Source organism: Atractosteus spatula, chromosome 1 (assembly GCF_055471065.1).
Source record: "Atractosteus spatula isolate fAtrSpa1 chromosome 1, fAtrSpa1.hap1, whole genome shotgun sequence".
NCBI lineage: Eukaryota > Metazoa > Chordata > Actinopteri > Semionotiformes > Lepisosteidae > Atractosteus > Atractosteus spatula.
Window position 1 is genome coordinate 65,181,279 of NC_142706.1, and position 25,016 is coordinate 65,206,294.

The 25,016-nt window shown below is 44.6% G+C and overlaps 1 protein-coding gene across 1 annotated transcript in view; it reads right to left on the reverse strand.

Annotated features, from left to right (window-relative positions):
• Positions 1-7,231: 7,231 nt before the first annotated feature.
• sarnp (SAP domain containing ribonucleoprotein) overlaps positions 7,232-25,016 on the reverse strand; it is a 32,326-nt gene continuing 14,541 nt past the window's right edge. The window contains exons 10-11 of the mRNA XM_088917531.1: positions 8,237-8,320; positions 7,232-7,464 (exon numbers count right to left, since the gene is read on the reverse strand). Coding sequence (XP_088773657.1) covers positions 7,423-7,464; positions 8,237-8,320 — 126 coding nt within the window. The 3' untranslated portion in view covers positions 7,232-7,422. The remainder of the gene's footprint in view (positions 7,465-8,236; positions 8,321-25,016) is intronic.

Below are 25,016 nucleotides of genomic sequence, written 5' to 3' on the forward strand. Positions count from 1 at the left end.
AGGAATTTGACATCAGGATCATTGTTAAATGAAGGCCTTTCCTGCTCTGTTTGCTTTGAACTGGTACTCCCCTTTCCTTCACTGCCCTGGCCAGCCGCCCTGCTGGAGTGGGCTGGCCATCCTGGATAGGGCCCAGTCAGTCAGCCCCTGTTTCTTCACCTTCGCGCCGGGAGCAGAGCAGAGGCTCTCCCGGAAAGACGCGCGGCCTGTGTCTCCCGTCCGTGGCAGGGCTTTGTGACATGTGGTCCAGTGGCTGGCGTCCTGCCCGCTGGGCAGCTTGTCACGCTGCTGCTAGCAGCCCTGCTCTTCTGTAATGCGTCCAGGTGACGGCACACTTGTGCAATATCAGGAGCCGGAGAGAACAGCTGTGCCAGCTGGGTTTGTGCATGACAAACCTGCAGAGCTGAGTCCTGCACTGTGCCAGCGGCATAGAAAGAGTTAAATCAGCATCATGCTCTCCCCATCACCTATTTAAGGGGCAGGGCGGTGGCTCTGTGGCTAAGGATCTGCGCCTGTGGCTGAAGGTTGCCGGTTTGTATCCTGCGGAGGCTACTCTGTTGGGCCCCTGAGCAAGGCCCTTAACCCCAACTGCTCCAGGGGTGCCCTATAAATGGCTGACCCTGCGCTCTGACCCCAAGCTTCTCTCTCTCCCTGTCTGTGTGTCTCATGGAGAGCAAGCTGGAGTATGCGAAAAGACAAATTCCGAATGGAAGAAACTGTATACAACCAATAAAGTGATCTTATCTTTATAAACCTGAGAGAGAAAAGGCAGGCCTTGGTTCTGCTTGGTTCCCTACGTGACCAGCTCCTCGTGGGGACCCAGCACCACCGCCCCTGCAGCTGCTATCAGGTGCAGGAGACACAGGGGGCGATACAGGAAGCACATTGAAAATTCAGGTCAACTCACCAGCAAGCACAAAACCAACATTTCCTTTTTTTTAAAGCTCCAACTTTTATGTTACCAATTTACACATTGGGGGGGTAGGGCAACTTTCGGTGAATTCTTCTTGAATCTAGTCAAAATGGAAGGTCCATGGAGACCTTAGCCCACGGAGTGGCAGGTTTCACAGATCATTTATTATGAGCTGCTGACTGAGATCTTAAAGAAAAAGACAAAGAGACGATTTGATTTTATTTGTTATAGCCAAATCAGTTCAATTAAGGTATTTAAGCTCTGCGTGGCTGAGAGGACTGTAGCCTCCCATCCCTTCAGACAGTATTGCTCTGAGACAGACGTGGTTTTTGCCTGGTACAAGTTTGCTTTTCTTGTCCCGTCTGCTCTGTCTCCTGAAATAGAGGAGTGGCAGAAAAGGTCTCTGCGCAGGCAGACGTGGCCAGCAGGTCTGTCAAGTGCAGACCGTGAAGACTGAAAGCATGGCAGTCTGATCCCCCTGTGTACTGGCCGTAAAGCTCGAACCAGCGCAACAAGGCCCTTTGCCCATCTCTGCGCTGTCCCGAACACGCTGTTCCAGCTGGGGGTTGGAGTGGGGATGACCACGCTAGCTCGTTTTTGTTTTCCTGTTTTGCACGGTCCAGCCTGGCAGGGGTCTCGTTAGAAAGCACGCGCCCTGGGGTTCAACGTGCTGAGGTCAACGAAAAAAAGCTCTCGAAGATGAACCTTGACAAGCCAAAAAAGAAATCCAGCGGACGAGAAACTTGACATTTTGTAGCAATTTAGGGGTCAGGTCCCATGTGTTAATATCTTCTGTGTGACTTATGCGATCCAGCTGGGATGAACTGGTACAATGCAGATGTGTGCATCTGGTGAACATTCATCATCGCTGCTCTACAGGGGCAGTACCTGGGGTCATTCTGCAGCTCCCACTCCTGCCTGACAGCACAGAGCAGCAGAGATCAAGAGCAACGCATTTCCTCTCGGCAGAAACACTCCCAGAGCACTCCACACAGACGCATTTAGATATTTCTAAATCTTTCACAATTTAAATTCTTCCCATTGTGTAGTTGTGGCTTTCACCCAGGGCTGCCGAGTGCCCACACTGCCTCCCAGTGCTTCTCCATCTGCAGCCAGCTAGCCAAGAAAAATAATAAAGCACACTGGCTATATTTCCACTGAGGAAACCCTCCAGAAGCAAAGAGGGTTTCCTTCATTTTCTGCAATGCCTTGCAGACATAAGTTATTGTACCCATCTTCTAAAGGCAGGTGTCTGCTCTCATGAGGTGGTTGTGAAATGTGACAACCAAGCTGCCTGTTTCAGATTTACTCTCCTACTTGGCTACAGCGCAGGGGATGGTGGGTTATTGCCAAATACAAGCTGCTGTGGTTTGAAAGAGCCAGACTGGAGTTCTGAATTGCACATGTGGCACCTCCGGCCAATCTAAGACGCAGAACAGGTTTCTGTCTTCCTCCTGCCTCCTCCGTGACCAGTGACCCGAGTCACTGCCAGCCAGCTGCCCTTCTGCCCTCAGTTCTCCAGGAACAGCCCCTCAGCCACGCACAGAGCGCCCCGCCCCCCCCTCCTGACTGACTGCGGCATTCTTTCATGTTGTGAATGTGCATGAATAAAGGGGAAAGACCTCATGTGTAAATAAGAAAATAGGATCAGGCTGTCACACTTGCTATGTTCAGAAAGACAGGCTTTCTACTCCCACTCTTCACTTGTTTGCTTTTTTGCCACATTGTGTAGACAAAATTCATCCCATTTGTTGTATGATGGTGTGTCTATATTATATGTTTTTCTTTTGCTTGTTCAGCCCTTTTTTGTACAATAAATCATTTATTTAGCCTAAACCCTTATGTGTGGACTGTTTTTTGTTGCCACACACTTGGACAGCAGTTCCCCCGACAAACTGCTCCAGGAGTGGAAAGACAATGGCAAAGCGTCTATGCACTGGACAGTCTGCTCCTTAATAAAACACTACAGAGATCAAACCGACACACAATTTAACCAGCCGTTCAAGAATGACCACCACCATGGTTTGACAAGCAACAGAACTTAAAATGTTCATGACACAAGTACATGATAAGAACATAAGAGAATTTAAACTAGACAAGGATAGTCAGCCTGTCTAGCCCATTTGGTAGCTAGGAGCTAATTGATCCTTCCAGGGATCTCATTCAGTCGTTTCTTGAAAGAAGCCAGGGTATAAGCTTCCACAACCTGGCTAGGAATCCAGTTCCAGACTCACAGCACTTTCTTGGGGGTAAAGAAGTGCCTCCCGTTCTCAATTTTAAATTTGTTTCTTAGTAGTTGCAAGTCGTGTCCTCTGGTTTGTGTTTCAGTGCTCATTCTGAAGAAATACACTGGGTTGACTTGGTCAGACTTGGCCTCTTCTTTACCAAAATGAGAGGAAACGCTCAGATGAATTAAGTCTAGATCAGGGGTCCTGGTGCCCCACACCCCTGCAGCCCCCCTGCATGAGCTAACTGAAGGCGTACGTGATCTAAGAAGTTACTCCACTGGAACATTTGCATTTTGTCTCTAGTCACAAGTTTGGGATTTCATTTCACTTTTAAAACAGAACGGTTAAAGCCCCAACATAGTTAAGAGCAGGGAACAAAGAGTTCAAATTCATCTTATTATTAAGGGCCTAACTGTGCAACTGAGGGCTCGGCTCAGTTACACAGGCGTGTGGGTCACCAGAACCACAGTCGAGAACCACTGCTCTAGGAGGTCCAAACGGTCCCCTCATTTCTTCATACACCTACGTCAGGACCTCGCCTCTCCTTCTTTTAACTCAACAGCACCTGTGTACCAGCTTGCTTGTGCATCATTTCAGCTCTCAACCAAAGCCCACAACTGACAGGAATGTTTTTACTGAAGCAGGATTTGCTTGTTATTCTAGAGAAGAACACGTTGAAGGCATTCTCACTAGAATGCAATGGTTTTTCTGCTCAACAGCACAGCAACATCTTAAATCCATTTTTTGCATCCTGGGGTACTGAACCTGGATTCTCTGACTTGTTGTTTTTCACATTACACTGTTCGTGCTCCTACACCAAGCCTCAGGCCTTCTCAACTGCAGCCGGTGACATATCTTAGCCGTCTCTCATCTAAGCCTGACACAGCACTTTTTTTGATGAGGTCCTTTTGGCTTTTGGCAAAACCAGACCTTGTACAGGCAGGGATCCGGGCTCTGCCATTTCAGCACTGTGAGGAGAGAATCTGAAGGACTGTTCCGACAAAAAGGAGCTTTGGTGGCACAAAGCGCCAACCGTTCCAGTACTGTGCACCACCGTGCCCCGAGCTGAGCAAATGAAAAGCTCTCAGCCAATCAGGGCCAGCAGGCAACAGCGATGGAGGCCTTGGTGTACAGCACAGGAAATAAATTAATTACAGAGGCTAATTGGTGGGAGAAAAAGACAGCCTGATGTGAAAAATTTAGTGCTGAGCAGCTATTGTTTAGATCACGTACGGGATGCAGCATGACCCAATTAACATGTCACCTGATAGGAGAGCCCGCATCAACCTAATTTAGGAATCAATGGAAGACAAATGGGTCTGGAGACAGAGCTATTTACTGATGCAAATGAACCGAGACCACCCACTAGAACTCGAAGAAGCCTGACGCCAGTGATGACATAAAGCAAAAACACTAACTCCCCCCCCCCCCCCTCCGCCCCACGCTCTCTCCTCCTGCACACATCACTGCACACCTCGGGCTGACAGGGTTATCAACAGGAGATCCCATCCTCGCGCCACGCCGCCCTCCGAGAACCACAGCCTGGCAGGCAAAAAAAAAGATATAAGAAACAAGTCCATTTTCAGATCTTCCTTGGAAGCTGCCTCCTTAGGGATACTTTTTAATCATTTCTAATGCCTCTGGAGTTACCAGCAGTTTTTGCGGCCACTGGAAAAACAGCAAACCCGGCCCTCTGCCTTCGCCAGGAGGCTGTTGGCTGCCATCGGCAGCCCTCTGGAGCCGAACAGGCAGCGCGACCCCTTTCCCACAGCAGCCCGCATACTTCTGATTCCACATAGAGAAATCTTCCACACGGAGCAAAGAAAGGATTCGCATTGCTTTAACTTTGCTTGCTCCGTCTCTGTTGCCTTTGCTGCCTACATACTGAAACCCTCTTCATGGCAAAAGCACCTTCTGGAAAATAAGCCTCAACGTCCACTGCATTTGATAACGGGGGCACAGGAAAGCGACTGGTTTCACTCTCAATCACATTGACGTGTCTAACCCTAACCCCAGCAGGGTGGCACAGAGAGATACCCCTGTACCCCCCTGTTCCCTGATTCAGCCTGTGGATCGGAGGGGGACTCCTGCATGGCAGATTGTAATTTATATAATCTGCTGCCCCTTATCTAAAGCATTGCCACATCGTCATTCTAAATCCACACCAATGCTGGATGAAGCAAAAGGCATGCCAGTGCACAGCCAGAGAAAATTTACCCTAGAAGAGTACACGTGTGAGCTCAAAGATGGACTGAACTGCTGATGTACTAGACACCCAAGGTGCTGGGGAGCTGTCGGAGGTGCATGCTAGAGACAGACAGGAGCGCACAATGGGCTCCCTTCTGTAAAGAACAGGAACCTTAGAGTTAAGTCTACAACCAAGGCGAGGCCATTTACACCAGCTCTCTTGTTTGGATTTTAGTAGATGATTTAAGGATCTCATCCACCTCCACCTTGATGAGCTCTTTGGATCAATTAGGAAGAAGAAAGAGAACAAAGAGCCCAAGGAGAAGCACATGGAAGAGCAATGACGAGTGATAAGGAAAACACAAGACAACAAAACAGACGAAGGAGAAGAGGCAGAGAAGCCGAAGAGATGATGAGGAGGAAATGGCAGTAAGAGCCAGCAGAAGACACTTTCGGTCTTTTGTAAAGCCCTTGAGAGGGTGGAGAGGGTATTTATGATAGCAGCAATGGCCCTCAAGAGAAGAAAGGCACTGTGTATTCAGTTGCTGCCTCACTCATAAACCTTTGTGTAGCTCCCTTCAAAGAGCCACTAAAACACAGCAAGGGCTGCCCAAGAAAGACTGCTGCACAGTGCGACACAGCACACCGCGGGCACACGCTTTCTCTCGGACACAAACAACCCAAGCACTCGAAACAGCACTGTGTTGGCCATCCTACCTTATCCCATCCTCTAGAACCTGCGGGATAATGAGAGAAAATATAGTTTCTACTGCAATACTTACATAACGAAAGCCAAACTCTGCTGCCCATAATGCAAACGGAGGACTTAATTTTGTTCAGAATCACTTCATATTGCAAACAATATTTTGGCAAACCTGGCAAACCAGGTCTGGTAACGTAATAATGAGAAACCATCTATGATGATTCATAGATAATCAATGGACAAAAAATATAACAAAAACAAAAAACATCGATAGTACAGGTAGGCAGCTGCGTCAGCATGCGTAGGCTGCAAAGGGACAAGTAAAGGTTTATTTCATGCTTAAAAAAAAGTTTCAGCTGTGGAGCCTTCTTCCACCTGGAGAAGGCTCCACAGCCAAAACGTGTTTTTCTTCTCTTTTTAGCATGGAATAAGCCTTTACTTATTCCATTGACAGGATAAGACACATATTCAAAGTAAAGGTCTTATTACTTAAGGTCTTAGGGCTTATTTCCTATAATTTTTCAGGAAATGCAGGCAGAACTCCATAACTATCAACCAGCATGTATGATAAACCTTATTAAGAAAACAGAAGGTTGGTAGGCTTAGGCTCAGCTGATGGATGACTGCTTGACAATGGGAAAGGGTGACACAAAGTACTGGGTGACTGGCAGGAGTTCTGGTGTCTACTCTCTCATGTTAGTCACTATTGTTTCTATTACAAGGCCCCCTCCTCCTCCTAAGTGAAATTTAACTGCTTGGCAGATCGATACCTTCCTCCGATTTATGTTCCTTGAACTGTGCAGCCCTACTGATTGCTGAGCGCTGTGAACATGCAGGACTAACAGCATAGGACCAGTTGGCACATCCCTGATCCAGTCTGCCGATAGCCCCAACCACGATGGTTTGTGACTCAGCAGCCAATTTTTACAGTGGAGCAGGTCTAACTTTGAATCAATACATTGATCAGGGAGCCCAGCTGGTGTCCGCTTGCAACTGTTTCTTACTTATAAAAGTAAGTCAAGTAAAAAAAACAAACTAACATTTAAGCACTTTTGCAAAAACTGAAATAAGTCTAACTCTGGACACTTACATCTCAACAAACTCTGTGCTCCAGGTAGTGAAAACCAGGCCCCTGTGCACAATGCAGCACAGCCCAGCTGCTGTTAAACCCACACGCACCAAAAAAACAGCACACACAACTGGAAAAAAGGTTCCACCTTTAATTTACAAAGTGTCACATTCTGAAATTACAGCGTACATTTTATGTGGTTGAAAATTCCTGGCTTGGAGCAGCCACGTTTAAAAAAATGAACATAAAAAGTACAAGTTAAAAAGTACAAAAAATGGAAGAAGATTTTTAAAAAGAAAACACTTCTAGAACCATGATAATGTCACACGTTTCCAAATCTCTCTGCTCTCTTTCTCTTCTTTGCCTAAAAAAGAAAAAAAACACCAAAATGAAAAAGCATGAAGCTGGATTTCACTGCCCCTCAGAACATCACTTGTCTCTGTGAAGCGAAGAGGAGCCCCGCTGGTCGCCAGTTTCCCCCACTCGTGCTGTTTGAAGCCGATGGGGTAGACTGCCTTGCCCCTCTTTTCTTACATTCGAACCCCCAGGACACCCCCAGGACACCATGGGCTCTAAAAGCAGCCCTGGCTGAAGAACCATCCCTACCCTACCCTGCCTCTCCGTCAGTCTTTAGCACTAACGAACATCCAGGCCTTCCGATTTAACATCTAGTCTACACACATCAATCAGCTCCAGATGTACTGTGCACTAGTCTCTCTTAATACCTTTCAAAATGGAGGGGGCACCTGCTGACTGACACCAGCATGCCTCCATGAATGCAGTATGTGCACTGCAGTTCAGGGGGTTACCACTGCTCTTAAATTAAACAGCATTTCATTTTTATTGGACACCATTAACAATACTGCCTACTACATCTCCCTTGTTTAACTTGAACGGTCTGCTCCCATCATTAACAGCAGCTCCTCTGTAATATCGAGACAGCACGGCCTTTCGATGGTGATTTGGAATCAGAAGAACACAGAAGGTGGAAAATACAAACTACTGTTCACAAAAATACAAAGTTTTCCTTCCCCATCAGTTCATTTGTTCCCCTGCACTGAAAAGACTTGAAGACTCTACACATTCACTTCCTGCCTCCAGGACCACAGCTGCAACAGCAGGTAACATGTCCTTACCTCTACGTCATCCACTGCTGCAGCAGCGCCTGTGACGATCCCAAACCTCTCCTTCCTCTTCTTGAGTTTTTCATCCTCCTCTACCTGCACACAGAGAAACAGCAGTTTGAGAAGACATTCAGGTGTCACGGGTTTTCCTTCAGCAAAGGCAGATCTGACGCCCCTGGCGTCCCTCAGCACAGGTGAGGACAAGGCCAAAGCACTGCGTCTGCGGGACAGCATAGGGGAGATCCCACAGAGCTCCACAAGCAGGGATGATGCGAGTGGGGGCAGCAGTGTGCCAAGGGGGGTGTGCCAACCAGTCTGTGCTTTGTGCCTTTACATATGGAGCACAGAACCTTCCTCAATCAAAAACACAGCAACACTATGACCTCTCAAAACCCCTCTGCTGTTGTAAAGATTGTTTTGCACAATTGGTCTTAAGAACCCTCTGAAGTAAAAGTCACTTGCACACCAGGGACACTTTTAATCCTATCAGCTGCTGAACAGAAGTATAATGCTGAATAAAAGCACCCAAAGTATTTAATTACATCTCTATGCTTAAGCCACCAAGGGACATTTGAACTACATATATACCTATATATATACACACATCATTTATTCAATATTCACAAACATTCATTACCAGTAGGCTGAGAATTTAATAAACCTGAATGCAAAAATCATTTTTTAGCTTTCTGGGCCCAACAGCCTTTTTATATTTTTTATTGTAGATAGTATTGTATCATATTGCAGGGTGGACTTGCACTCTATTAGACTACAGATAATACGCAATGTATATTAATAAAAATTAAATACACGGAGAATATCTATTTCGACTGCTTTTTTCCCAGTGCATTAAGTCAGTCTTTCCCACCGTAATCAGATCTCTGAGAAAAGGAAGAAAGGTTGAATGTTCTCTGCTTAAGTTACAGTAGAGCTTTACTGCAAATGGAATTAACGGATATTCAGTGAAACATACTAGGATACACTCTTTTCTGTAAAAAAAAAACTTGCACAACAAACAGTATGTTTCTTTGTTCTCAATAACAACATGAGCTTCTAACTTCCTATTAAAGAAAGTGAAAAGGGGCTTCTCTTAGAGTGAAGCACGGGAAGGCTGCGCAGTGCACAGCACAGCTGGGTCAGGGTTAGCCAAGGACACAGGAGCTGCTCCGCACACACACTGGGATTCGGCAGCACAGTGCCAGCATGAACAACCTGACAAATTCCAGGTCACTGGTTACACTTCTAATAACAGCCCCTCCCCCCATTTACCTCTCCCAGCAACAGGGCAAGACAGGAGCAGTGCTAAACTGCAGGCTGTTTAATGCTTATGCGCCCCACTAAACACTCGCTACTCGTGGGGCTTATACTTCAACAGGCCACCTCAGGTCAGAACATAACAATACTGCTCTCACTGGCATGCAGCTGTAAAAAAATCGACACCCCGCACAAAACCTGTGGTTCAGCATGTTAAGAGGTTGCGTTCAGCCCCATGGTCACCGAGAGACTGTACACTTGCCCTGGCATGCTCTCCACGGGCAGTGGGAGTCACCCCCCTCTACACCGGACAGCCACGGCCAAGGTCAACACAGGCCTGGCCAATTCATTCTCAAGCCAGCCCCGCTGAGCGGTGATAGGTTTGCACTCCTTCAATTTAATTTTGTCAAACAATCATTTATACAAACCAGCTCCGAGTAAACCTTTCTAATAATACAAGAGTTCCTTCATGCCCGCAATACTCAGGGCGTTTTCAACAGCAGTGGTGATTTTCTGAGGGGAAGGGATGGGCTCTCTTCTTGCTGCCGAGTAAATTACTGAACTTCTCATCCCAGCACATCGACGAAGGAAAGGAAACACAGAGAACAGGCCCACAGGGAACACTATATTATTATTTTGCACCTAAATAACAACAGATAGCAAAAACACAACGCGAACAATAAGTATTTACCCACAGATATCCTACGGAAAATCGGCTGCGATTTTTGATTTTGAAATTGTACAAATCACTTTGCTGGGCCATAGAACGTTACCATTTCACAAAATACACACTACAGCTGAAAGCGCTTCACACCCGTTCACAGGAGGGTCCAGCAGGGGAACGTCCCCGCGGTCTGCTCCTCTTCTCGCAGAGAAGGATGGGATTTCAAAAGGCCGACAACTTCAAACAGCTTAGCAGCGGGTTAAGATTGCTGAAATAATGTGCTTATCACATCCGGGTAAGAAAGCCATACAAAACCATTACCATACAAAAACATGGAGCATTAGTGAGCCCAGGAAAGCTGAAAATGGAGAATGGCAAATCAGCAAATAGAGACTTTACTGATTAGAATCCATAAATTAATTTCAATCATTTCTTTCTTCTGTGCAAATCAGAATGCGTGCACAGAGAGATGCAGAAGGCTCCTAATTGCCTTTGTGAGGTGCAGGCGTAGAGGCAGGCCCACGACCGCGCTCAGATGTGTCAGGGGAATTCAGTCCCCTTCTCCAATTCAAATTGGACAGAAAGGGCTGGTGATTTAAGCAGCGGTGAAAGCCTTTGACAAGATATAAGACACAGTGCCTCTTGCCATAATGAGCGCTGTAAAGTAATAAAGGACGCTTTCTATCCTGCAAAGAGCCAGGGGAGCCAAACTGCTCCAGGTGGTCTGGTGGTACTTTAGTAAATGGGCATCAAAAAAAAAAACAAGAGAGAGAAAAGCTGCATGAATCTGAAGTGCCTTCGTGAAATAACCAACTCTAGACCTCAGCCAGGAGCAGATAAGTTCAAACTCAGAGAACAAAAAAATACAGGGAAACGTTTCTCATTTGCCATATCATCCTGTCTGCTTTTTTAAAAAAAATACAGCTCATGATGTATATTATTTGAAAACTCAAGATGTGTCCAGTGAGCTTTGGGGGTTCATGGCTAGTAAAGGTAAGTGTGTTTAAATGGTTTAACTGTGTTTGGAAATCTTGTATTACAACGTGTATTTCTGCACAGTCACAAACCAGGAGGTCTCTATCACCACCACACAAAAGGGCTGATTAGAGGGAATCCAAACAGAGATCTCTTCTTGTCAGCTTGTGATGGATAAAACCAAATTCCAGTATGATGCATCACTGTGTATGACCTGGGCTGTCCTGCATTTTGTACAGTTTAACTAACTATGTAGCCTTCTAGCAACCAGGAACCAAAAAGATTCACAAAGAGGCCAAACTGCTCCACAAAATTAACTACACTGCTGTAGCTGGAAGATGGGCTATAAGCCAAATTAATATAATTAAAAATATATGGGCATCCACGATAAAAATACTTAAACTGCTGTTTAATAATTTAATTGGTTAGGTCGGTCCCGGGATGACAATGAGGCTTTGGGTATATCTGGTATAATATAAAAAAACAGGCAGGCTCTCAGAAAAAGATTTTTTCCATGTTTCCCGAGCCTTAGACATGCCAGGCAGAAGAAGGTGTGTGCAGACAGACAGGTGCACAAGGTGTCGCAGCATGGGAAGCTATCGCCATGCACATGGCACATTGTTGAGGTTCAGAGAGGGCGTGCTGAAGACAACAGAGCAGCGTCATTTGTGCTACCAGATCACAGGCCCACAAAGAGCCCTTCTGTGGTTCTTACAAAAGTGAACACTCTAGGGTTTCTATGACTGTACAGGGTTGCAGACGATTTTCCACTCGCAGTAGAAGAGATCTGACCAAGAATTAAAACATCGTGCAGCCGTCCACACCGAGGGCTCCAGCAGAATGACATGATTTGAGTTCTCAGACAGTGACCGCTGGGACAGGTAAGGAGTGACCCCACGTGACCCCATGTGAGGCGCTCTGCTCAGAGCAGCCGCAGAGCCTTTGTGCTGATCGATCAGTGCATGGCAGAATGTAAAGACAGGAACAAAAGTAATTCTTCAATGTATTGTCCTTCAGTATGGTAATACGCACTTCATTATTATATTTTGATTTCATGAGTGTATAAGTTTAAAAGAGGGATATTTCAAGAGTGACCATATAATGCTAGCCTTTTTACAACCTTGTATTAGATATCTATCGTTACTGAATCACACATATAATGCAATATATGAAATGACATGACATTATACATGTATAAAGCATTATATTATAAATCAATATATCATCCAGATATGATTTTCAAGTGGGACATAAGATTTTGGAAACTGCTGCCATACAGGAAAACAAATGCAAGAACAGTCCACAAGGGTACACTGCTGCTGCTGGCTAGACGAATCATTCAAGAAGGTCTGAACAGCAGAGATGAACTGGGAGCCCCAAGCCAGACTAATGTGTCACCTGTGCCATGTGAAAAAGCACAGTGATGCACTGCCCAACACCTGCGAGTGTAACCGGTCACAGCAGTCAGGACTGGTGGGTCAATGCTGTGGAGGGAAAAGTGCAAAATCTAGGACTGGACGTGTAGGAGGACATGTTGTATTGTTTTTCTCTCCAGCTCACAGGTACTTCACACATTGCCCAGCAGCATACTGTAATAATACCAAAGGAGTTCACATCAACATAAGAAACTGACAAACAAGAGGAGGCTAATTGGGCCGATCCATCTAGCCCAAGCCAAGGCACTTTCAATGGTATTAGGGTTGGAGCTTTACTTTGCAATTTTAATTTAATGCCTAAGATCATCTTATGGTGGTGGTATAGTAACTGTACCTATAAACTGCTATACGCAAATCTCTATTTTTTAACCATATCTTTATAGAGCCACTTCATCCTGCAGAGCCTGGAGCAGTGATGGTGTAACAGCAAGCATTTCCAGCTCCAAACCCCATGGCACAAGAGCACAGAAAACTCTGGACAAAGCTGTTTCCACTCTATCGGTTACTCTTCCTACAGCTTCACTGAAAACTGCAGCAACTTAACTTCAAATCAAGAAGCATGAAGGAATTATAAAGCTGTCACAAATCATGATGCTGATCAAATGCTGAGAAGATTAGGGGGTAAACAATGAGCGCAGCAGCATTAGTGAGAATCCAACAGCTGTTAGTCATCAACGCGCTGTCTCCTATTTTACCCCTTGAGCTCCTTGCACCAATTAAATGCTTCTCTTTCAGTTGTTTGGAATCCCTCACACCTGATAATGCTGGCAGTCAATGCCTTGCTGTACCGGTGTTGCATGAGTTTACTGCACCTATGGTAGGCCTACTGAAAGGGTGACATCTGCAGGGTTTGAAACAACACAAGAGTGCAAGATCTCCAAATTTTCCCATTCCCCCCCAAATTTCCTCCTCTTTCCTTCTGTCTTTACCTGCTGGTTGAGAGATACTTCCTTTTCTTCTAGCTAATTTGCCATTGTGTCACAAGCATGGTTTTTTGTACCTCTGTGGAAATTTAACTTCTTTTTTGTACGCTTACAGTACCTTTTTCGTTCTGCTGGGACTGTAACTGATCACATTGATTTCACCACCTGAGGCCTCTGTAACAGGTTAATTCAGAACACTTCCAAGCCCCTCCCTCCAATATGTAAAGGCTGCTCTCTGAAGACTACTTGTTGTTTTCATTAGCAAGAATCTGAAAGATCAAAAAGGTAAGGCAAAGTTTTAGAAGGGTCAAGATCTATTGTTATTTGTTAAACATTAGAAATCCACATGTAACATAACATTACCATTGCGCTAGGGAATATCTGTTCTTGAGCTCCAAGAGTAAGAGTCTCTGGATCAACACTGAAGCTGGAAGGCACATGGTGTTTGAACGGCTGATAGGAGCGTTCAAGTTTAATGGGAGGGAGTTGCTGGCTTCTACATCGCACTCTACAACTGGAGCCTCCCCCACTCTCTTCAGCCTCTTCCCCCAGGGAGGGGTCTGTTGCCTCGCAGCCCCACTAAATCAACATTGTTCTAATGATGTGTCACACTTGACCCCTGGCAGCCCGGCCCTCACGTGGTGTCAGCCTGACAATGGGCTGCCCTCCATCTTTAGAGCCTCGCTGACACATTTTGATTCATGGGATCGCCTGGCCCTGTCAGAGCAAAATTACCCCTATCAAAACGCCAGTATCTACACATTCATCAACTCCACCTCTGGCCCCCAGCACCACTCCTCATACTAAATGTGCTGTGGCCATTTAAAAACAGTGAATTAACCCCCATGGCACCCTCATCACAGCACTGAGGGGCTGCAGTGGGACGGGTGGGGGGCACAGACTGCATTATATCTTCATCCAAGGCTGAAGGATCCCTTCGCTTGCAAATCAACACCTACTACTCCGCTCTTGCTCCCTCCCGATTGTGACAACAGCAAATTTTGGGGGGTTTGTGAAAATTCTTGGTTGTCCGACTTTGGACAGCTGTCCGATGAAATGGGAGGGTTTGTCCAGCATGGACACACGTTACCTGCTCGGCAGTACAGAGCAGGTCTTCCAGCTTCCCACCGCAATCTCCTTCCTTCACTGGCCCTGAAAATATATACCTGTGAACTGGAAAGAAACTGAGCGGCTTCTTCCCCCCCAGTTACTGAAGACTTCTAACTGTGAAAAGCATGTGAATACAACCCACTCCTGTAAAATCAACACTGAACAACTCTCAGCTGCCTATACTACAACCCTGAGCAGCTCTACTGCAATAAAACATCTTAGCTCACAGGTGAAAGTTCCTTATTATTCTGTACCTAACTTTCAGTCAACCTTGCACAGGCTTGCCGTTCATGTTTCACACACATTTTCGTCATGAAATGTCATGCAAAAGAAAATTAGATGTCAGTGATTTTGCTTTCGCCTAGAATATTAACATTTGTTGCAAGATCTAATATAAAGCACCACATTTTTTTGCACACCTCAAACTATTATACCAATGTATAATATCCTGTAGTATTTTTTATATGTTGTTGTGTTTCATTATGTGATTTTCCAGCAAAACATCATTCCAGTTTCGACTGTTTCTGGGGAGCTTGACGAGCTCTCAGGAACAGTGAACAGGTTTCATTGCCCACTTCTCAGTCTAAAAAGCATTTAGCCATTTTTTCTTCATTTCAATAATATCAGTTTTGAGACCTTCACTACTACTGTTACTTTACAGATCAATTAATTAACCTGTGCCCCGGACTACAGGGGAAGAAGGTACTTAATGCATAAATGCAAAAGCCCTTAAAGTTCAGATTAATTTCAGATAGCAATTTTACCCCAACCCTCTGAAGTCTCTGTGTGAGAAGAGCAGGACAATGCAAATTGTGTATCACCACTCACAGACCCACTCGAACCGGTTTAAAATGTAAAATGAGATTTCCAACACTGAGCACTCCAGGTGCGTTGGTCAGGAAGGCCCGTGGCTAGAGCAGGGCATTTGGAATCCCAGCTCTCAGTCCAAGGGGAGCCCAGCCTGCCTGGAGATGGCACAGGGTCAGAGCAACATTCAAGTGCAAGAGGATTCCCCACAGGGCGTGAAACACTTCCTTCTACTGTTCTCACTGGTTTGTGGTTTTGGCGCTTCACGTTGAAATTCTGTCATGATGGACTGTACCCTTGGGTGGGCTGCACTAGATTTGCTCATGTTCACATTTGTCTCCTTCACAGGATACGTCTATCACGATCTGCAATTTCCCACATTATCAAGTTCCAATGGCTTGAACCCATTAAGATAGTTTTGGCATAACTTTATTTTACTTCAAATTTACTCATACATTTGGGCAAGTATAATCTTTTCAGAGAATTGGCTTGCGATTGCATAGAATATCTTTAAAAATTTTGGGCATCAGGCTTGTCTGCAACACCATGAAAATCTAATTTGACTTAATCCAGACAAGAACATCTGTCATAATCTGAAAAACATTTTTTAATGCAGGCTCATGACCCCTGTGCCCTAACCCCTAATATATCCAAATCGAACACCCTGCCCATGCTGGCAGAGCAGGCTTCCCTCTGCTTTGCTGGGGATCATGCCATGCTTCTGAAAGCCAATCTGTAGGATCGTGCACTGCTTCCCGTGTTTACAAGGCAAATATTTCAGTTGCTATGGAGGAAAAAAAAGGCAATTAAAATCAAAGTTTTTTTCTTTCATTTAAAAAGCTGTCACGCTTGAAGAAGCAGGAGAGCTTTTGCTGACGGACGGCTTGTTGTAAGCACGTTCCACGCGGAGGTGAGCTGGGGGTTAATGAAGTTGCCAGGGGCACCGCTACCCGCCCAAACCTGCTGGCCCCGCCCTCTCGCGGCTGAGCTTTTCACTCACACCAGCAACCTGCGGGCAGGCGCCCCCTCCTCCCCTTGAAGCGCTGATCTGCAGGTGGTGCCCATCTGACTGAACATTAGTCAAAAACACTCCATAATCCCTCATGAACAAATCTACCATGAGGCGCTTGCGTTGCATTTTACATTCATGTAGTTAAAAAAAAGACTAATCTGTGGCACTTGGAGGAAAAAAAATGACCACATAGCAAAGTGACTCTCTAACTATAGAAAGAATGTTAAGAGACTAATACTATAAGAGACCATGATTTGGATAACGGCGTACTTCCTAACGAGGGCATAGAACTAAAGTGGTTTCCAACCATACAACTCTTTAAGCAGAAGGTAACTCTTACAAAACATGTACACCATAATAGGGAGAGCCCTATCTGCACCTGTGAGCCCAAAGAAGATATCCAAGAGACTTGACAATTATCAACATTGAACACAATCCCGTCATACAAAAAGGGACTTCACTGTCCAGATGTGTCTGAAGAATAGCTGATGAGGCATCATTTTATAAAGTCGTTGAAGAATGTAGGAACGAGAATTGCACACATGCCGTCATGTCATGAGCAACAATGACCCTTAGCCTTTGACATTCAGCTCACAGCTGCCTCAGGTGTGCCTTTCCTGGAGGGAGATTCAATGTGTCTAACAAAGCCTCAGTGATCTTTAGAGCTTCATCTGCTGACTGAGCAGGACAGCAGCAGCAGCAGCTGTTCCTTAGTAATCTATTTAACCCATTCGGCTGCCCAGCCCTCTGAGCTCGCCTGACGGCTTGCACCTTCTTACAGGTTTGACAACTAATTTGACAGGTCTGCGTGACACCAGTGAACACAACCTTCCAGGGTTTTGCGATCACAGAAATTCAATGTAGAATCCACATCTGATTGCGGGGTTCTGAGAAAATCATCAACTGCTGCACAAATCCACAGAAAACACAAGTGAAGGAAATTTTTTTTTGCTTCCATTCAGGTGTCTTGACCCCTCGGAACTGCGTAAAACTTTTACCTATAAATGATGACAGAATAATGTTTAGGAAACTGCTCCGAGTTTCGTTACGTGCCGTAGTGCAGAAGTAAATCAACTGTTGATCACCTGAAGTCACAATAACAGAAACACCAATCATCTGTATCAGCATGAGGAACAGAGCTTTGTCCACCTATATATATTCAAGTACTCCGAAAAAAAACAACACTTTTTCTTACTGAAAAACCCTGAACGTTTTAACAATGACTCATTACCACATATACATTTATTTTAAAACTATTACCAGATTTTTCACAGCTAATATTTTAAGAGCATATTATTGTGGGAGTCATCATCATGAAATGTTTTGCTGAAGTTCTGCAGAGATTTGAGCTGGGAACTTCAATAGGAAATACAAGAAGTTTACTCAATACTGAGAAAAATCTATCTCAGGTCTCAAGCACCAGAAGTTCATAGCTGGAACATTCTTTTTTCCCCACAAGTGCTAAAAAAATGGAGAAGAAATTACACTGTGTACAAAACAGGAATTCTTGATTATTGACGTTTCCGAAAATTTCAATCAGATAGATTACAACTCATGGCCACTCTTTTTCATGTGTAGTGAAATAGTGTGAAGTGGAAAAGATGTTAGATTTGAATGTGAAAATGTCTCACCTTTAGTTTTGAGAGCAGTGGGTGGTACATTATACACACTTAGAATTTAGATGTTACATTTCAGTAAAGGGCGGAATGATACTGTTATACTACAGCTGTTTCACAGCCCTGTGTTCCACATTTGAATCTGGACTGTGACCTTCTGTGTGGAGTCTACATGTTCTCCTCGTGATCACATGGGTTTTCTGTAGCTGCTCCTGCCAGACTAGATTGGCTGTCCTGCTTAGATGCATGCTCTCCATCCAATTGTGTGCTCTGATGCTTTCAGTTGTCACATGTGACCCCGGCCAGCAGCTATCTGACTGGAAAAACTATTAGAGAACATATGTCCCAACAGAAAACTGTTTTCCTCCTCAGTGCGAAAAGACACCTTTCTTCATGAACAGATTACAAGTGTAAAGTATACATACCTCTAATGGTTAAGATAGATTCCTGAGTGATTACACTAGAGTGGGAGAGGGTCATTTAAAAATGATTTTCAAAGACTCATCTCCTTAGTGCAGTCTCAGCGTTCCATCATTTTCTACTATAAATGTATTACGGATTTGTTGCAGAGTTGTAAATAAAATTCAATGTTTTAAAGGGATTTCTTTATTTAAAAAAACAAAGATTTGTGGGAAAAAAGAAGTCCAAAATCCACTTTTGATGTTCCAGAGGACACCTCGTGAAGTGCGCATGAGGTGTTGAGAGAAGCGTGCTGTAGACACAGCCGCGTCAGTCTGTTTAAACATTAAATAAATACAACACAGAGCAGGCAAAGCTCTGGCCACTGCCCTGCTCAGGCCAGGGTCTACGTATCCCATGGGTGGTCTGTGATTCTTCCCTGAACAATACAAACCCACTGACATTATAGTCCACTAAAGCTCGGTTCTTTGTCTGTAAAATGTAAACAGCTGTCTTTCCACTAAATCCTCTGCTCATAAAGGAGCACAACTACACCAGTGATCGCAGATGTTTATGCATGTTCACACGTAATGAAGCACCTAACATAACAGTAACATTGGTTTTAGGCAAGAACGACGTTTACAAAAAGTTGGGAGAACTTTTCTGTAATTCCTAGTTCTCCTTGACATACAGTATTTCTGTATAATATTTCCGTGTAACTTTCTGGGTCTGTTTCTCATAAGGCACAGATCTTACACTGCAATACTCCAAACAATTCCTTTTAATCATGGTAAATTTGAAATTAAGGGTGAAATCGGTATCGGACAGCAAAACTACTCTGATAATTACCTGTCCTGTGCTGTACTATGCTGTTATTAGGTAAGAACTGTAAAGAGGAATTAAACAACACATAAAAAAACATTTCGAGCTGTGCGATTTGTAAGAAATACCAGAGGTACACTGGTGTGTACGCTAGACACTGCTGAATGGCTACTCCTGCTGGACCACCACATCGGTATTGTGCTCTGAAACAGAGCACAGTAAATTCATTCTCCTGTGGTCTTCTGGGTCTTTATATTCAATCTTACTACACTGGGGAAAAAAAAGATCAGAATTTTCACAAATGCAGCTGCAAAGTTGGAGCTGGGCTACACGTCCTTTGCTGGCATGGGCAGCCAAAAACTCTGCAACCGCAAAATAAAACAACCCCACACCCCCATCGCCACGTCCAGAATACACCACCAGCTGTCATCAGCTTTCCTAATCATGGCTTCTTAATTAGTCATTTGAACAATCACATCAGCAAGAGTCGCCGTCTCCTGGAGCTGTCAGGGCCCCGGCGGCGGGCAGGTCAGTGGCCGGGGTCCCTGCCTGTCCCCAGGGGCCCCCTCATTAGACAGGCTCCGCCAGGGGAGGGGGTGGCCCTGCAAGGTGTGGTAATGAGGGGCTGCCGTAACGAAGCCCGTTTGCAGAGGGGGGGGGGGGGGGGGGGGGCTGCTCTGGGATCACTGGTTGCATTCCCCGGCTGCACAGAATCCTGCAACTTTGCGGGACTGAAATTACATAATACCCCTGCCGCTGGTCTTCCGCGGCACAAGAAGAAAAAACTGTGCGCTCGAGACATCCTTTCCTCTTCCTGAACCCGAGAACCAGTTAACTTGAGCTGCAGGAGCCTTGCAGTCTCCCTCACTAATCTATTTAACGTCTTTATGCATTTTGCTAAAAGCACAGGAGAGCTCTGAGGAGGGTTAAGCTGGAAGTCTTCATCAGTTTCAATATGTGCAACAGAAATGCAGTGTAAATAACAAAGCATTGACATAGGTTAATTTAACCGAGTATGGCAGAAATATTGTGAAATCAGCAAATAACTAAAGCCAAGAACTTAAGATCAGGTTAACAATTCCATTTGACATTTTTTGGAAGTTACACCTATATTTGCCTTAACATTATATTTTTCACATCATTTTTGCTGACACTGTGCCAGGACGACAGTGTTGACATTCCTTAACCGCGAAAACCTGAAATAACCAAACAACGCCGTCACTCTGATCTCTGCGCACGCCTGGAACACATTTCTGCAGCGTGACCTCTGACACGACAGAACTAGACCCGGAGGACTGAGTAAGTGCCTGCTCACCCGGCTTTAGAAAAACTCACAAAGAAAAAAAAATGTAGTGTGAACAAAAAGAAATCACACCACAAGGCGCACGCCTTTAAAAGCAGAAGACCTGTGAAGCAAGGTGGGGTCAGATTTACCCAGCTAGACTGCAGATCTAACCGAGAGCCAATACGGGCCGCTCAGGATCCAGTCCTGTCAGGGCACGTTCAAGTCCAGGCCAGGCAGGTACTCTCTCAGCACAGCCCCTCTCCCATCCATCTTAACAGTGATGACGCCCTCAAGTGCCCGGTGCTTCACTTCACTGGTGTGGCCATGACACCCTTGACAATCACAGGCTCAGGAGGAGATCTGGGTGGGGGGGGATCACTATCAAAAACTGCCTATGCACGAAAACACCAAAATGTTTTGTTTATATTCATGGCATCAAGCTGCCCTGATCAACCAACTAGCCAACCCCCTCCGTCCGTTGAGTTCAAAAGACGACACACAACAAAAGGGCTCTTTAAAAAAAAATGTAGAATAGATACGCTTGGGGAAAAAAAGCATGTTATTATAGGAGAGGTGGTTTGTGTGCTTGTGGGGATGGGGGGGGGGGGGAGAGGGGAATCGCCTTCAGCAGCCACACTGAGATACGGCATCAGGAGTCCCTTCTCATTAATTGCATTTTGATGCCCGCACCCACGCGCAATTGTGTTTGAGTGCTGGTCCCAGGGGCCTGTTTTATTATGTGCGAGTGGCCCAGAGCAGACTCCAGCTGCAGCGCTGCACAGCCCTGATAAACCCTCTCTGATTGCAGCAGGGCAGCGGCTGGGAGAGGCAGCTAAATCATCTTGGAGGGGTTCATTCATTTCTGGGGGCAGAAGTCACGGTGCTGCACCCCCACCCCACCCCCTAAAGCCGAGCGGGAGGTGGATCTCAGCTCATTAATAAGAGCTCAACTACCCCTGCCAGCTCCTTTTTTATTAACGTGCTGCACTGATCATACCAGTTTGTTCTGGCAAATGGTCTATCTATCACCCCCCCACACACACCTCTTTATTTACAATTCAGTAAAGAGACAAACAGCTTGGCCGGACTGGGTGCTAATAAACTAAGCCCTAAACTGTCCTTTTCATTCATTTTAATTAGGGCTTGTTGAAGTTTAAAGGCATACCGATTTTCTTGCATGAGGAAAAAATACACTGTTCACTGCAGATTTGAAACAATACGGATCTAACCTCAAGCCCAGGTATTTTCCAGAACAGGACCATTTGAACAGTAGCCACTTGAATTAAAATCTCAGTATGAGCAACAACTGTAACAGTACTATTCTACTTGCATAAAGCCTGCAAAGTCCTTGCCACTATATCAGGGTTTTTGTAACTGGTGATGACAGGGACTCCAGGCTGCGGATTCCTGTATTGAGAGCAAGGCTTGCTGCAGTCAGGAGTAATGAGCCTCGGCACTCTCTCACAGTGACAAGATTTCCGACAGCTGATCTTTCTCCTCACAGCACCTCTCTCTGCACTGTTGATCCTTTTGTAACTTTTTGCAGTCACTAAATCTTCAGTTACGACAGTAATATGAACATGCATCTTGCAAGTGTTTCTATTTAACAAGACGCACAGAAGAGGAATACAGATCAGCTGGACACTTATAGATAAGTGTAAGATTAGATCTAATTTTATCTAACATGACTTTCAGAGCTGAGGAGAAAAATATAATGTGATAGTTAAGATTAAATGTTTTTTTAGAACATTATTAATGCAGTTTAATTATTAACATTTTTTCTCTTTTAAGCTAAACTTGGATTTTACCATAATATTCTGTAAAAAATGACTTTTACTATCCTGCAAAGCCTTTGTGCACACACAAAAACATTTTGCTCTTCCTGAGCCTGTAACAGTTTCTTCTACGAAGGAAGCTACTCGTAGAAAATGAGTACCAAGACAATCTACCAAGACAATCACACACCCTCCCCAAGAGCAAGAAAATGAAATTTTACAGCAGCTGCACAAACTCAAACCCCAACGGATTATGGTGGTGATGCATTTGAAAATGTGTGCAGTTAAACTAGATTTCCTGGTGAGCTTTATTATTAAAATCATGCAGTTGCAAACCACTTTTTTTTTACCACTGACTAAAGCAAGCATTCCTGTTTTGATGTAATTCTGACACCCTAATATGCAGAGCTATTTTCTAAACCATAGGCTATTTCTTATAAATCACAAAAGCAGAATTTTCTTAGTGGTCACCAGAGTTCTTCCTCTGCACAAGAAGAAGTTCATCACCAGAGTTGTTCTTCTTCTGTGCTACCAGTACCATGAAAGTGAGCATGTACCCAATTCACTCTGGGAGCAACTGAGCAAAGAGACCCAGAGCACTTACGACCTCCGTAGGCACTCAACACTGGTGTCCAGAGGAGGTGCCCACACTGGAGTGGCACATCCAGCTCCTGCAAGCGTCACAGACCTCAAGTGTCCTCCAGCAGCCAACTCGAACTCCACTTTAACCATCCCCAGCAGCAGTGCTGGCCAAAGCTAGTGTACAGGCATTTAAAAGACTGACATGACAGATAATAGTAATAATCCTTACATCTGGACACTCCAGATGTGTGTCACAAACGTCTTGTGCTAAGTGAGACTGCACGAGACCAGACACCAACTTTCCAAAAGAAATGATGTTAACAGGAGGGGGGGAGATGAGTTCCAGCCCTGACTCAAAATAGCCACATTTATAAATTTCCCTGCTTTATTACAACTGTGATCCGGTTATTACCATGAGAGCCTGCCTCTTCTCATTTCTGTGATGAATGAATGTGGATTACAGAGAAAAGAAATAGAGAGCATGTTACAACAAAGCAACAGAGGCAAGTTAAAGATGTGGGCGAGTGAGCTGACAGAAAATGAGTAAGAATAAACTTTGGAGACTGACAGCTCCCAAAGACAACATGAAAAGAGAAAGGCACAGAGGAATCAGCAAGGAATTTCAGCATAGGGAAGTTTCTTTTACAACTGCACTGAGACTCCCAAGCCTGCGAACTGCGTTCAATTCTTCCACGTTTTGTAATGATTGCCTGAGCACACCTGGGACAATATTTTGGTTTACCAGAAAAGTTTGAATTTAAAAAGTGTAAATACTAAGAAGCATTCTTTGAAGTATCTATGTGAAAGTTGATTCTAAAGTACAATATCATTTCTAACCTTGGGTACACCCCTTAACCCAGAATACATGAACAATATACTGCAATAACATGAAAACATGACTGAACTAGAGAGCCTCCATGTCTACAGCACCTACTTCAAGAATATTATAGCTTTGAAAGAGGATAGCCGGCACGTCCTGTGTAATTTAACTATAATATGAAAGGAGTCTTTTCTCCAATGGGTGAACACTGCCCTCTAGCTGGTTTACAGTGTCCTCTATACGTGCAAGGCTAAGACTTTCCCAACAGAAGCAGGATCAAAGTTATTTCCCGGCATTAAAAACAGAATTGAGCCACAGATTTTGATATGAACAGTGATAGCTAAAAACCGTATACTGCCATACAAATATGGGGCTGACAGAGGAACAGCAGCACGGATTTTGAAACAGTTTAAGGTAGACAATCTAGACAGGACAGGAGTGGGAACAATACCCTCAAAATACAGCTGCTCACAAAAAACTCACTTTTCAAAGTGCAGCAAAATCTACTAGAATATACTTACAAATCCTCTTGGATCTACAGCGTCTAAAACACAAATGTGAACCTTAAATGGAATTTCTAAAATAAAAAATAAGGAGTAGAGGAATGATGATATTCAATTTCTGAAATTACAAAGGAAAGGCTGAAACCAAAGACTGACAAAGCTGACTAACACTTAAATTTCTGCAACATTCATAACAAAATGATATCTGACTATAAGCTGAGGTTATGGCAGACAAAAATGAACTATTTATTCAGTAGCACGTATAGCAAATATAAAAAAAATATGCGACACTTGAACCCCACAGGGAAGTCACTGTCGGGTGGAAAACATAAGCAATGGGAGCAGATAATGAACTACATTTATCCAATTGCTAGAGTCTAGAGTGCTGGAAGAGTTGTTACAGTAACATGCCTGAGATATTACACAGGTCTCTCAGCAGTAAAATATCAGGAGTCTTACTCCAATCTAAATCAATAATTCTTAGAAATGTTAAATCCCATGCTTAAAAAAAATTATGTACCCAATGCACACTTGTGCAATTGCAGCCTTCACCTTTAAGTCTTGTACAATGGTATGAAGACCTTGCAAGTTCCCGCAGTGGACTGGGTTAACCATCTGAATCGTGCACGGTGACATCATCCACAGAAAGAATAGCAAAGAAGTGCAAGTTGCTTTCAATGTCCCAAACAAAAGGGACAGATTTTGCTTCACAGCAGGCACGAATCAAACCAGATGACTGGGCAAAGGAGGGTCGCCGAGTAGCAGGGTCTACACACTTCCTTCACAATCCCTCTCCCTCAGAACTTCCA